Below are 14,122 nucleotides of genomic sequence, written 5' to 3'. Positions count from 1 at the left end.
TCAATCCTAGTCCCTGCCCAGGAAACAGTCTAGAGGGGTACAGAGTGAAGTGGAGGGGAACGTGAGAGCCTGAGACAGTCAGGCAGGGCGTCAGCATGAACAAAGACCAACACAGTGACATGCTTAGGGTCTGTGGCAGAGCAGCAAGTGGTGTGTGATTGGGGTAGGACCAGGAGGGCCTCCTGAGCCTGTGCAGAGCAGGGCTTGGTCCAGGGCTGGTGGCTGGAGCCTCGAGAGGCTCAGGTTCTCAATTCAGGAGGACCAGCTTGCCTGTTCCTGCTGAGCCCTTGCTTGGTTTCTCCAGGCAGACTGCCCTCTGGCCCTCATGGGTCCCTCCCTCCCCCTCCCTCCACTACACCCTGCCCTGTGGCTACATGGTCCTTGCTTCCCAATCTCCTCCCTTCTCCCTCCTGCAGCCCAGGCTCAGCAGATACTCCAGAACTTTAAAGAGCCTCACTTTGCACAAGTGTTCAAAATATGTTTGGAACTCTTCTTTCGAAAGCCTGTTCTCAGATAAGAAAAATGCTTTCATTGGTTTAGGCAGAAGCTGAGCTGCTGCCTACAGAGTGGGCTCTTGGAAAAGCTGGATGAGTTGCCAAGAGATAAAAACCGGTGTCACGTACAAATTTAGATTCGTGGCCTCTGCTAAAAAACAGAGATAAAGTGCTGCCCGAGCCTCCTATCCACAGGCTCCCAAGTCACCTCCATAGAGATGGGCACAGGCGTACAATGGCCCCTTCACTTGGACCCACCCTGCTTGGCCCTGCACATAGCTAAGCAGGTTCCAGGCACTCCTCAGACACACTATCTCCTGACCCGCATCTGCCATCACCCCTGCTCACACCCCATCACCCAATTTCTCTCTCAATGTTTGTTTCTGGAACAATCTTCCCAAGAGCGTGCCCAGGTTCTGAGGGGAACTCCAAGAGGAGCTCAGGCATGAATGAAGCAATAGCAACGCACCTTGTGTTCCTGTCTAGTCATCCAGGGAGTTCCTTTGAAGAATGTTCATTGGAAATGGAAATTGGGTCTGGTCCCTGGCAGGGTAGGAGTGCAAGCAGGGCCTTGGGGAGCTCCACGAGGCCCTCCACCCTGGGGGGCTAGAGGCACAGTGCACCTCACCTCCCACCTTCCTGTGGGAACGCACCTGCGGGCCTGGATAAATCGCTTCACCAGCGTCATCTTGCTCTGCAGCTGAGCCAGCTTGGTCTCCTGGTCCAGGGGGCTCTTGGCCTTGGCCTTGGACAGGCACTTGTAGGCCTCAGTCAGAGCCCCATGGGCCTTGTCATAGTTCTGGTATTCATCAATCTCCACCTGTGCAAATGAAACTGTCAGGACCCGAAAGCCCACGACCTGCCCCGGGGCCCCCAGAACTGCAAAGAGGGGCTCTACCTGGGCACAGGCATCGTAAAAACCGGCCAGCAGGTCCAGGGCCCGCCCCTTGGTGTAGAAGCTGATGATGTTCTTCATGGTCTCCGGCTCTTTCCGCCAGTCCAGGGACTGCAGGTAGTTGGCGGCCATGATGTAGATTTCCTTTTGCCTCGAGACACCCGCGAAGAACACTATTTTCTCCGTGTCCCCAGACTTGAGCAGAGCTCTCATGGCCTAGACAGAGAAAAAGCCAGGACCAGGCTAGAAGCTCACAGAGCGAGTTGGGTCACTGCCCCGCTGCAGCAGACACCACCTGCGGGGTCCAGGAGTGAGCTTAGGACTCTGCCCTTCAGAGCCTGGGCTGGGAAAGGTCACCCTTGCTGGGTTAAACTCAGAACAAATGGAAAATCATTGCTGCGGGCACATGTTCCTGCAGGCGGTGCAAGAGACTGTACCGGCCCGCTCACCTTGAGCTTGTTCCCGGCCTGCGTATACTTCTTGGTGGCCAGATGGTAGTTGCCCTGGCGCATGCAGCAGTTGGCGATCTGTTCCAGCAGCTCACGCCGCGACTCTTCGGACAGGTCTGTGGAGTCCTTGGACACGGTCATCTTTTCGGCCATCTCCTCGGTGATGGTCATGTTCTGCTCCAGGCAAAGCTGTAGCGCTTCCTGATACTGGGAATGCACCACAGACAGCGAGATGGGCAGTTACTCTCCCAGCTGCCTCCTCAGAGGAAGCCAGGCCCAGGGGTGGCGTGTGACTTTCTCTCACGCTATTACCTTTCTGCAATGCAATGAAGAAAATGTGGAGCTCAAAAGAATCTTATGTTTGTTGTGGGAGGAAAAGGAAAACAAGTCAATTTTCTTCTATAATTCTTTTCAAACTTTTTAATTGAGGATTTTAATTAATTTTCTTTAAAAATTTTAAGAAAAAATTTATATTCTTCACTTAAGAATATGTCTTGGGGAAAAAAAAGAATTATGTCTTAGAGACAATTCTATCTCAGAAGGAGGTGTACTTTCTTTTTGATAGCTGCATAGTACTCCACTGTACTGAGAACCACAGCTTATTTAACTCGTCCTGTTGACAAACATGGAGGTGCTTGTCTTGCTGGTAAAGCCCTTTGCCTGTACGTATCTGACGTGTATAAATGTGTTGTTAGGACGAATTCTGAGGACAAAAAGTACTGGGTCTAGGGAGATATAACTTTACTTGTGATAAGCTGTTCCCACCCACAGCCTGAGTTTATCTATTTCCCATGACAATCTAGAGGGTTTCCTAACTTTTTCACCTTTACGATCCTAATTCATGAAAAATGGAATCTCCTAGAGTTTAGATCTGTATTTCTCTTATTATGAGTGAGACTGAGTACATAACTTTCAGGAACCATCCATGTTTCCTTTTAAAAATAAACCGTCCATATTATTTGTTCTTTCCTTTTAAGTCTTTGGTAACTTTCTTCTTGGATTATAGGAACTTTGTACATATTCAGAAAATTAGCTTTTTGGAATATATATATTTTCCATGTTATTATTTATCTTTGCTTTGTTTATGGTGTTTTTTTCCATGTGCTATTTTCAAATTTGTATTTGGTTGAATTGATCAGTCTTTCCCACTATGGCTTTCAGGTTTAAATGAAAATGCCTTCTCTCATTTAAGACTGGATAGTAAGAAACTCCATGGCTTCTGGTAGAACTACTTCTGATTTACTGACGTGCTTAAATCTTCGACCCATCAGGAATTTACCTGGACATAGGAGATGAGTAAGATTTAACTTTTTTTCCCCCAGTGGCTACCTGGTTATATCAACCCCAATGATTCATCTTCTCTCCACTGTTCTGAACACTCCTGCATCACGTGCTAAATGTGCATTCTCCTGGATCTTCTAATATTTCCCACTGATCTGTAGACCTGATCAATCGCCGGGTGCCCATTATTCTACTTTTGATATACTTTATGATCTGAGAGATTTTATCACCTCTTGTTAGTCTTCTTTTCCAGATTTTTCCTGGCTATTCTGGTTTGTCTGGTTTTCACTGTGAAACTATAGAATACACTTATCTAGATGAAGTAAGCTCTGTGGTGTTTTTCCTGGGGTCAGATGAAGTCTGAGACTGACTACTTTAGGCAGGATCTGTTGAGTCTTTCTAACCAAAAACATGGTGGGTGCCTTTTCCTTTGTTCAAGAATTCTTGTATCACTCAGTAACAAAGGACAGAACTGCATAATTCTGGCTGCAGGAAGAAAGATCTTTCCATTTAGATAGGCTGATTTTTATGATTAATAATTTCCTATATCTCCATCTAGTTTCTATCAAGGGGACTTGTTCTATTTTAAAAACAAGTAGTGCACATACCTATGAGAATGACTACTGCCAAAAACTAGAAAATAACAAGTGATGGTGAAGATGTGGCGAAACTGGGACCCTGTGCATAGTTGGTGGGAATGTCGAATGGTGTAGCCACTGTGGAAGACAGTATGGCAGTTCCTCAAAAAATTAAAAGGGAGTTATCATATGGTTTGGCAATTCTATTTCTGGGTAAATACCTAAAAAATCGAAAGAAGGGTTTTGAAGAGATATTTGTATACTGATGTTCATAGCAACATTATTGACAACAGACCAAAGGTGGAAATAACCCAAGTGTCCAGCTATGGATGAATTGATAGACAAAATGTGGTCCACACATACAATGGAATATTATTTAGTCTTAAATAGGAAGGAAATTCTGCAACATGCCATGACATGGATGAACCTCAAGGATCTAATGCTCAATGAAATAAGCCTGTCGTGAAAGGACAAAAACTGGATGATTCCGTTTAGATGATGCCCTAGAACAGTCAAATTCATAGAGACAGAAAGAAGAATGAAGGGCGCTGGGGCTGGGGGAGACGGAAGGGGAGTTGTTATTTAACAGTTTCCGTTTGGCAAGATTAGTTTGGAGATTAGTTGCATGACAATGTGAATGTGCTTAATGCTACTGAACTGTATACTTAAAAAACAGCTAAGAGGGTAAATTTTAAATTTCATGTTATGTGTACTTTACCACACGCAGACAAGATGAGCGAAACTCCCTAGTTATAATTTGAAGACACTGGTGAAATGAGCAGTGAGTCCACACTCAGGTTGGCTGTGATGAGGTGAGCTTGTCCTCAGCCCCTTTACCCCAGGCAGGTCAGAGCCACAGCCTTCCTCATGAAATTGTAATCAGGAGAGACAGTGAAGCTGCGTTCACTGTGTTTGTGGAAAGTGACCCCACCCACCCAATACCTTCTTGGCGGCCAGTAGCAGCTCCACCGCCTTCTCATACTGACTGTGCTCGAGGAAGAAGTCGGAGCAGCGGGCCAGGAGGGCAGGGTCTGACTTCTCGTCCAGGTCTTCTGCGATGAGCTGCAGGGCCACAAACTGCTGGGTGGCAAAGGCCAGCTCCAGGGCCTTGGAGAAGTGGCCGGCCTGTGGACAGCAGGGGAACTCTGAGCAGCTACCCAAGCCTCAGGTCCCAAGACCGCTTGAGTGGTCCCCTTGCACACAGGTAAGTGCCCCTCGTGCTGTGCCCCCTCAGGTCCAGGGCAGGACCAGACCCTTACCTTGTGGTACAGCATGACCGCCCTGTCCATCTGTTCGCCCTTCTCCTCATAGTAGCGTGCCGCCTCGATCATGTCCTCGGGGGAGCTCAGCAAGGCCAAGTTCATGAGCTGATCGTCCAGGCTGTTCTCCTGAGGGAAGGAGGAGGTTCCTGCTAGGTCTGTGAACAGTGCCATGGGGGGGGCCCACCTCCCTCATTTGACATGCGCTGATCCATACTATTGTGGTTTCCAGCAAGTGTCATAATGTCTTACTGGGTTTGTGTACCAGAATTTCCTTCTTTTCCTGTTATACAGAACATTATAGGAACTATCTGATGCGAGGGCTTTCCACGTTTTGGATTTTTCCAGAGGTGAGGGGCTGGGCTGGAACATTTTTATGGATGTAGAACGTCCAACAGCTTCCTGCGAAGGGACTGCTCTTTACGAGGCTATAAGCAATGAGCCAGCCTCAGTGTGCGCTTGGGAGCCCTGGATACTAGGTGTCATCGCAGTGACAACTCTGTGATTTACAAACACCATCAGGGAGGAGACGGGAAAGGAGGGTTAGAGATCCATGCAGCAGGCAGAGTGGTAGAAATAGTCCCAGGTGTAGGATGTGACGAACATGATAGAATTCTCTAACTTTTCTGTTTGGAAATCTCTTAATGGAATGTAGGAAACGGTAACGAAGCACCATTTTCCACCAATGGGTTTAGCCAGCAGAGGCTGCGGGCCCCCGGTCACTGTCCCGTGAGTGGCGCGTGCAGCCCCCTACCTTGCACAGACGGATGGCGTTGTTGAAGGCCTGAGCCCGCGTGTAGAAGTGCACTGCCTGTCTCACCTCCTCCTGGCTCTCATACTGCCGCGCCAGGTGGTAGGATGCAGCCCAGTTTCCAGTCTCATTGGCTATTTCAGCAGCCTAGAAAGATACCAGAGAGACCCTGGGGACTCTGGCTCTGGCTCATTTTCCCCTGTCCCTCCTCCCTCCCTCCCCAGGCCTGACTCCTGGAATGCGCCTTACCTTCTGAATGTTGCCCTGGAAGCAATGAATGCGGACTAGGGAGAAGTAGTCCTGTGCCAGCTCGTAGTAGCGCAGCGCAGCATCCATCTCTGCCTGGCTCTCCAGGTACTGGGCCCACCACCTCCACAGGGACCTGCGAATAAGCCGAAGTTCTCCCTCAGGTCCCTACTCCTGCTGGAAATGAGCCCCCAGGTCCCAAACGACACCCTCATAGTGCACTTCCCATGACCAGCAGTCAGGAGACATGGAAGCTGGATGGATAAGAGTGAGGTCCCCGGGGTCTAAAGGAACTTCATTCAGAGGAAGAGCTCCCCATCTGGCACCCCGAGGACCGCTCTGAAGGACTGAAAGGACACCTCACACTCTCGCACGTGAAGCTTCGGAAAGAGGCTTCCCAAGCAGCCACAGGTCCCTGGCTCCCAGATGCAATCCCAGCCTCCACCTGCCATAGCCCCTCGCCTAGTGGGGGACACTCACTTGTCCTTCATCTTATTGACATACAGCTCTAGGGACTGCAGGTCCTCTGAGAGCATCCTGGGCACCTCGAAGCGGTGGGTGTCCGACTTCTCGTAGCTGTGAGAGGAGAGAAAGACCAGCTGGTTTCCACTGTCTCAGCCTCAGTGCTGACTGCGTGGAAACAGGCCAGAGCCTCGCTCCCCCGCCTGTAGCTCTGTGGCCCATGGACCCACTGTTGGGAGGCACTGGGGCTTCTGTCTTGCTATGGGCCTGCCCTGGAGAGGGGTCAGCTGTGGCTGGGCCCCCGGAAGCCACCATCAGCAGTGCCATAGGTAGCACCACGCCAGATTGGGGCTGTGGCAACACTAGCTGCTGATCTCAGGCCTCGGAGAAGACTTTCCTTAATATGCCCAACATCTGGAGCCAGCCCAGGTGGAGTGGTGGCCCCATATCTGAGGTTCTCCTACAGCAACGACTCAAGCTCCCCTTGAAAACCTCTCACTGAGGAGGTTACCACCTGTTCCTCCGTCTAGAATCTTCCTCTGAAAACCTCAATGGCTACCTCACTGGGCAGGAGAAAAAAGCAAGAGGCGACCAGGGCCCGTCCCAAAGCAAGTCCAGAGGGGCCCCTGCTCACTAGCTGAGGGCTAGGCTGCAGTTGGTGCTGGCCTCCAGGTGCTTGGCGTAGTTGTAGTAGGTGGTGCGCAGGTGGACACGGTCATGGAGTTCAGCGACTTCTATGGCTTTTTGCCACTGACCAGAGGCCTGGTAGAGCTTGTTGAGAAGGTCGTAGCGCTTGCATTTCTTGTACAGATGCTCGGCCTCCTCCTGAAGAAGCGAGTACACGTGAGCCCAGCCACCGCTCTGGCTACCGCGGGTGCCACATGTGCCATCAACCAGCCCGTGACAAAGATGCATAACACACTGAGGACATATGGCTATTTCAGGACACGTTTGGAGATGTATGAGATGAATGCCACGTACCAGTGTGGCAACCCCATCCCCAGAAAGAGCTGACTCCACTCAGGCCTGTCTCTGGTGGGAATGTCGCTGTGTGCCACGAGGGAGGAGACCCCGCCTGATGCAGCACCCTCAGAGCGACCTGCTCTCACCCCTACAGACCAGGGGCCGAGGGCTGTGCTCAGGTGTGCTCGGATCCTCCCTGTGCCAGACATGTGGGTGACTCCTGCCCTCCTCTTAGAGGGTCTATCTCCCACAGCCCCCATGTGGCCTCGGGTCATCTGAGCTATACTGGCCACAGCCCACCCTGCCCACCAACTCAGCTCTGCCTCCCACGTTCTATTAGCCTCTCTGGGCCTCCTGGAGTACAATGGTCAATAAGCTCCATAAATGTGCAGTGGACAGGGAGGCGACCCCATGCAGGTGAGACTGGCCTTACCCCACTTTTTGGCTTAAGTTGGTTCAAAAGGGTTTGTGTTCCCTGAAACTAACTGACCCAGACAGGCACACACCACGCCCTCCCTTCTGAGGTTGGCCGAGCAGGACTTCCTCCCCTCGCCTCCCCGAGAAGACCAGTAGTGGCCTCACCACCATGGCCAAGGTCTCTGCCCTAGATCCCAGCTGGCCAAGCAGCGAGGAGCTCCCTCTTAGCAGGGGGCCCTTCCATTCGCTTTCTGACTCACCAGCATGCCCAGCTGTATGGCGAGCATGGCCACGTGGGCCTCCACCTCTGGCTCCTGCTCAGCCTCCCGCAGTGCGCGGGCTCCACGCGCATGGCCCATGTTGCCCAGGCACACCTTGGCTACGTCCAGCCGCTGGGTCTTCACACACACGCGCGCCATGTTCTCCCACACGGTTTCACTGTGGCAGAGGACATGGCAGCTCTGTTAGCTTCCAGCCCCTCAACCTCAGGCCCCACCGAGACCATTGCCAGACAGTGCAGGTGACCCAGGCAGACATCTATGGTCACCAAGGAGGAGGATGTGTGGGAGCTTAATGGGCTCTCTCCATAGAGCAACACGGCAAGCCAGGGACCACGTCATCCTCCAGAAGAAAACACACATGTCCCCTGGGTCCCATGCCTGGAGTTCTGCCTCTCATGGCCTCTGCTCCTAAGGAGCCCTGGTTCCCTCCCATTGCCCTAGGTTTCCAGTCGACCATGGACAGGGCCTATTGAGAGAGAGAAGAGCCTTCTGTGCAGGTTGACAAATGCCCATGTCTCTTTCTTGCCTCAGTAGGTCCATCTGCCCAGCAAACACTGGCTCATCTTCACCACACCTACAGGAAGGTCAAGGACAGCCCCTCCTGTTCCAGAGCTTGGTGGAGGCGAAGGTCCAGGGGCCTGAGGAGCATGCTGAGGAATGGGACAGAAGAGCTGCCTCTGCAGGTCCCCAGGACTCCTATGCTCCTTGTCCACCCCCGAGAGCCCCTCAGTGTCGCCAGGGCACATGGCTGGGTGCACCCAGTCTTACAAAGGGGTGCACAGGTTTTCCCTACTTGTAAGGTTTCTGGAGTGTTCTCTCTCCCTGACACTGACATAGATTTGTGTTCCTTGCAACTGAATGGCCCACTGTGCTCCTGCCCCACCCCTTCGGCAGATCTCAGGCTAAGTGTGAGCCTGGAATTAATCTCAGACCCTGAACAGCCACCTCCACAAAACTCAAGTGTCCTTGAAGGAGCTGCCTGAGAGGATGCTCTCTAACCCCTCCTCTGGGCCGTCCCCAGGCCCATCGGCCTTGGCGCTGCCTGCCCTGAGCTCAGACCCAGGCCTTTTCCAAACAAACATCTCAGTGTGAGCTCCACGCATGAAGACAAAGCGAGCTCACTGCATCATTTGCCATTTACCAAATAGATGTCTTCTTATCATAAAACCTGCAGCCCATGCACATGCACACGTGCTTATACATGTGTGTCCCTGGGCACAAATGTACATACATGCACCCTGACACACAGGCACAGGTAGGAACAAGCACACACTCACACACAGAAGACCCCCAGGTCCTTCTTCTTGCATCCGTGGCTGCTCCCCTGGACCCAGCTTCAGCCAGGGCAGTCCCTGGAGCAGATAGGCTAGGGCTGCTGCTCCCCACCTGGCCTCAGCAGAGCAGTGCAAGAGACACTTAGGGGACTCCGTTCACTGGCTCAGCACCAGCCACCTCTGAGAGGCTCGGCGAAGGTCTTGGTAAGGGAGGGTGTGCTCCAGGCACATGCGGTGCTACGGGCATCTTCCTGATGGCCTTGCCTGAGGATGGACGAGGGAAGGCGACATTTTCTGAGAGGATGGAGCTGGCAGGGCCCAGTTGCCCTGTGACCCACAGTTGAGTTCGGAGTATGGGGGACCCCGGGATAAATGGGTGCCCTCATCTCAGGTTTCCCAACACATATGGAATCAGGGTGGACAGAGATAGGAAGCACCGGGACCGAGGCTCAGCGTTTGCCCAGTGGGATGGAATCACTGTGGTGTCTGTGGTCCAAATGCTACAAATCTAGGTGCCCTTTCCCGCAAGCAAACGTGTATTTTTGTATATTTTTGGCTTTATCTAGGTCCTGCTAGAACTTTTTAAAATTTGCCAGATATGGCTACTGAGGGACAGACGAAAGTGCCATGGTGACTGGTATGTTTTAGCAATATCCAGCCCCAGGCAGCCATGGCCTGTATGAGGTAAGCCCTGGTGAAAGAGGCCTGTTGGGGCTCAGTCCTCTTTGCTGTCTTTGCACTGGGACTTCCCACAGCACTGAGCAGCACAGATCAGTAAGTAATTTCTGGGACATGAGCCACTGGTGGGCCTCCTGCTTTGTCAAAGCCACAGGGAGACTCCAGCCCTTTCCCTTGGAATTTGATCATTAACAAGGGCTGAGAGAGCAGAAGCCTTAAAACCCTCCCAGCTCAGGGATAGCAGCTCTGTCTCCTGCCCTGGGCCAGCTGTGCGCCAGAGGTCTGCAGAGTCAGGCCCCTTCTGCCCCTTATCCAACCATTGCCTTCAGGCAAGGAATCACCTTCTCTGCACCAAACTCCCTTCGTTATGATAAGCAGAAGATCGAAGCCTGTCTTTCTCTCATCCTCACATGCTGGTTGAAATGCACATGGAAGCAGCGTGGGTGTGAAGCCGGTTGTCTAGGAGCACACATTTGTATGCAGCCCAGATGCTGCCCCTGCTGAGGCGGGGGTTCTCTGGAGCCACGAGGGTCTTGGGGGCAGACTCAGACCCGGTGAACAAGGCTGAGAGAGCAGAAGCCTTAAAACCCTCCCAGCTCGGGGGTAGCAGCTCTACCATAATACTACAGGTTTTAGAAATGACAGTGAGCGCGCGGAGTCCAAGGTCAAATCTGGAATTTCAAAGCAGACACCCTACTCTCACCCATTTTCTAGTCAATTCTATGTAACTTCTCTCTTTCCATGTGCAGAACTGATGGAAAGTCATCAGTGCTCCTCAGAGACTTTTCATTCCTTTAAACACATCTCGACACTTTTGAGGCCGGGCCCCAGAGCAGGCGCGGGCCAGGCAGGGCAGCGGATGGTGGTCTGGGGCATGGAGTCACCAGGCCTTCCCAGGCCTGCAGTGCAAGGCACTGGTTAGACACGGGGCCTTTAATTCTCCCGTGCCAAACAATTTCCAGGATTGGAACCCTCTTTAAAATGCTCCATACCCACAGTGTAAAAGACCAGTGTGAGGGTGAGGGTGTGAGGGTGAGGACGACTGCTGGGGATGGCCTCGTCTGTCTCTGCTTCCTCTCCCTTTCCTCTGCCTTGTCTTGAAGGCAGATGGCTGATATCTGCACCCAGTTAAAGTGGAAAGCAACCTGAACAAGCAGAGAAAGCCGGGAACCGCGTCTCACAACTCTTCCCAGTGGGCAAAGCTGGGCTATGTGTCTCCCTATGCAGATGGCTTAGTGTCTGGCCAGCATCAAGTGCTCTCGGGGGTGGAGGATGGAGGACCAGGCACCGGACTGGGCTTGCCACTTTCTGGGATAAAAGCATTGGGCATACCATGTGGACAAAGGTTTCTGTCCACCAGATCACTGAAAAGCCTGGCTATTTTCACATCACTCTCTGCCCTGGGAATTAAGTCTCCACCAAATGGGGGTTGGGGGAAAAAAGCAGGAGCTGGAAGCATACCCTTGGGCAGCCCTGCTGTGCTGAGGCTGCCTGAGTGAATCACAGTGGGGGCGGGCGCCTTGCCATGCCGCTGAGTGCAGAACTGCCCGAGGGTAGAACCAAGGGGCCCCGGCTCTGTCCTTGGCTGGTCTCCACATCCAGCCACCACCACGGCATCAGCGCTGTGCACAGCTCCCATTCTTCTCTCCATGGGCAGCTTTAGCTCCAGTGTGCACTTCTGGGGTTTGTGCATCCCACACAAATTCCAAGAAGTAAACACCGCCTAGTCTCCATCCAAGTCTTGAGAGTTTCCTGTTGTCCAAGCCAGTCTCTGGACAGCACTCACATCTGCACTTCATCAACTCGGAGAGGCGCCTATGCAAGAAGCAGATGGGGCAGCTGAGGGGCCAGCCTGAAAATGGCCCCGCTTTCTGGAAAGCCCTGTCCTCTGAGAAGTTGCTGGAACCAGTATCAGAGGCCCTTCTTCTCGGGCCTAATCTGTGGAGACCCTGTCAGAGCATGGGTGACCGGAAGATGAACAGCTTTGTGTTCTGCCAAGCTGCATTACAGGCTGTGGCCAAATCTCTTGCGCTTCTCTGCTCTAAGATAAATGTTTGTCCCTGTATGGGAACAGGGAACCCCATAACAGGCCCCAAGACCCAGAACGCTGATGGACAGGAAGGGTCCTTCAGGTGGTTCAGGGAGCAGAGCCCCATGGCCTGGCTTCCATTCTCCTATGGGACCCTTACGTCACAGGATAGACAAATGGACATGGAAGAGGAGTCCTCTGAGGATGGGGTCAGTTGTAACTCAAGTTCAGCTACGAGGCCTGCTGCCCACACCACTCCCTTGCTTTCCATGCTGCCACGAGCCAGAAACTGGGGAAATGGCTGAGGGAACAGGGCCTGATGACCTGACAGGAGCCCCCCAAGGACTTCGTGGGGGTCCCGAACCTCTCCCTGCCCAGCCTGTGAAGAGAGCTGGATGTTTCCAGCTCTTTCTGGGATAAGCAAGAGCAGATGCTCCAGTTTCTGAAACCATGTGCTTTTTACCAGAAATTAGCCATTTAAAGAGTACCTAAGAATAGTGATTTACATAAATAAGGAGAGGAGTTGATCTTCTAATGGAGACTTGGGAAAACTTTTTTTCAAGGCCTCCACCTACTGCACTGTGGGCTCAGGAACTCGAGAGTGTTTGAACCCCTGGCCCGTCTTCCTTAGAAAAGGGGGCCGTGTGGGGGAACAAGGAGGGTGGACAGGAACACCGGACCCTCCCCCACCCAGCTCCGGGTGCCAAGGGAATGGGATCACAGGGAGAAGAGCAGCTTTTCTCCTGGCACAAGCTAAGGAAAGAGGGAAAGTGGGAAAAATCCTAAAATAGGTCAAATCCCTCAGGGAACCAATGGACAGCTGTTTCTCAGGACCCATGATTCTCCAAAGAACCCCTGCCTTTCTGGAACACAGGCCTGGTGATACGGGGAACCTCGCCTTGCGGGCTGTATATATAGGCCTTGTACAAATACAGGATTGAAAGCACTGCAGGCCGGGGCTTCTGGGGCTGGCTGGGCCCCCGCTTGGTGTCCACACAGGCTGGGAACTCTCTGGAGTTCTAGAAGCGGGAGGTGAAAGGTGATGGCTGAGGAGACCAGAACCACCTGTGCTCTCACTGAGGTCGTCTCACCCCTACACCTTGGGACAGCACAAGAAGACAGGAAATAGTCAAGGGCAGGTGCTGCTACTACCTGGAGCCCCAGGGGTTTCACCTCTTAACATCTTAAATGCATTTTCACCGACCTACGAGGTACCTGCGAGTGCCTTTTTATTCATTCATAGCTGTTGTGGGGTGAATGTCCCTGTGCTCCGAGGTGGTGGCACAGACCCTCCCACTGTGTTGTTCTGCTGGCTCAGAGGGGTTTGTGCAGAGCACATGAAGGTCTGCTCAAGCCCCCAGTAGCTTAACGAGGTACACCTGCACGCCACAGTGAAGGGCTTGGTCCCTTATTAGCTGTGCGGATCGACAGTGCCATCGGCAGCATACAGCCCAGGCCAGAAACCACATTCATTCTCCTTCACACCATGCACACCTAGAGCCCCATCTTCTTGCACCTCAGGGCCAATGCCCTGGTCTGGCAGTTCTCCACGTGGGGCCCCTGCCCTGCCAGATCTAGGCAGCAAGTGAGTCTGAGCTGGGAAACGAAGGCCCATCTAAGGGGGCCCTTCCATCACATCCAGCCCTTCTCCACTGCCCTTCCCCCTAGCTGTATCTCCCTGTGACGAGGGCAGGCCCTGGCACGTTGTGGGCTGGCAGTACTTCTGTGCTGGGGGAACGACCGAGGGCTAGATAGATAACTGGTCACAAGCATCCTGTCTGCCCTGGCTTCGTGCTGCTGTCCCCAGGTCCAGACCCAGTGTAGACTGCTCGAAGCACTGTGGGCAGCATCTGCCTCTTCAGCTGCTCCGCGGTACCCGAATGCCCAGCTGGCTGTGTCCAAGACAGACAGGTGGGACTGTGAGTCTGTTCTGGGCCAGCATCCCAGGCCCTCCCTTTTGGAAAGGAAGATGGGGAGGAGCCAGAGAGGAGGGTCCGGGAGCAGGACTTCAGAGGCCCCCCTGCCTTTCCTATCAGGAAACACATCCTGTTAGTGTCTGGCTGCT

At 52.8% G+C, this 14,122-nt stretch overlaps 1 protein-coding gene across 2 annotated transcripts in view; it reads right to left on the bottom strand.

The window, feature by feature from the left end:
• The window catches only part of IFT140 (intraflagellar transport 140), an 88,471-nt gene that overhangs the window by 7,794 nt on the left and 66,555 nt on the right, over window positions 1–14,122 (bottom strand). For both annotated transcript variants that reach the window (XM_016136626.2, XM_036225239.1), the window contains exons 19-28: window positions 8,056–8,233; window positions 7,050–7,240; window positions 6,434–6,529; window positions 5,957–6,089; window positions 5,711–5,854; window positions 4,957–5,085; window positions 4,640–4,822; window positions 1,839–2,045; window positions 1,393–1,605; window positions 1,148–1,314 (exon numbers count right to left, since the gene is read on the bottom strand). In XM_016136626.2, the coding sequence (XP_015992112.2) occupies window positions 1,148–1,314; window positions 1,393–1,605; window positions 1,839–2,045; window positions 4,640–4,822; window positions 4,957–5,085; window positions 5,711–5,854; window positions 5,957–6,089; window positions 6,434–6,529; window positions 7,050–7,240; window positions 8,056–8,233 (1,641 nt within the window). The remainder of the gene's footprint in view (window positions 1–1,147; window positions 1,315–1,392; window positions 1,606–1,838; window positions 2,046–4,639; window positions 4,823–4,956; window positions 5,086–5,710; window positions 5,855–5,956; window positions 6,090–6,433; window positions 6,530–7,049; window positions 7,241–8,055; window positions 8,234–14,122) is intronic.

Source organism: Rousettus aegyptiacus, unplaced genomic scaffold (assembly GCF_014176215.1).
Source record: "Rousettus aegyptiacus isolate mRouAeg1 unplaced genomic scaffold, mRouAeg1.p scaffold_m13_p_8, whole genome shotgun sequence".
Taxonomy (NCBI): Eukaryota; Metazoa; Chordata; class Mammalia; order Chiroptera; family Pteropodidae; genus Rousettus; species Rousettus aegyptiacus.
The sequence above is the reverse complement of the archived record's forward strand: the minus strand, read 5'-3'. Positions and strand labels throughout refer to the sequence as shown.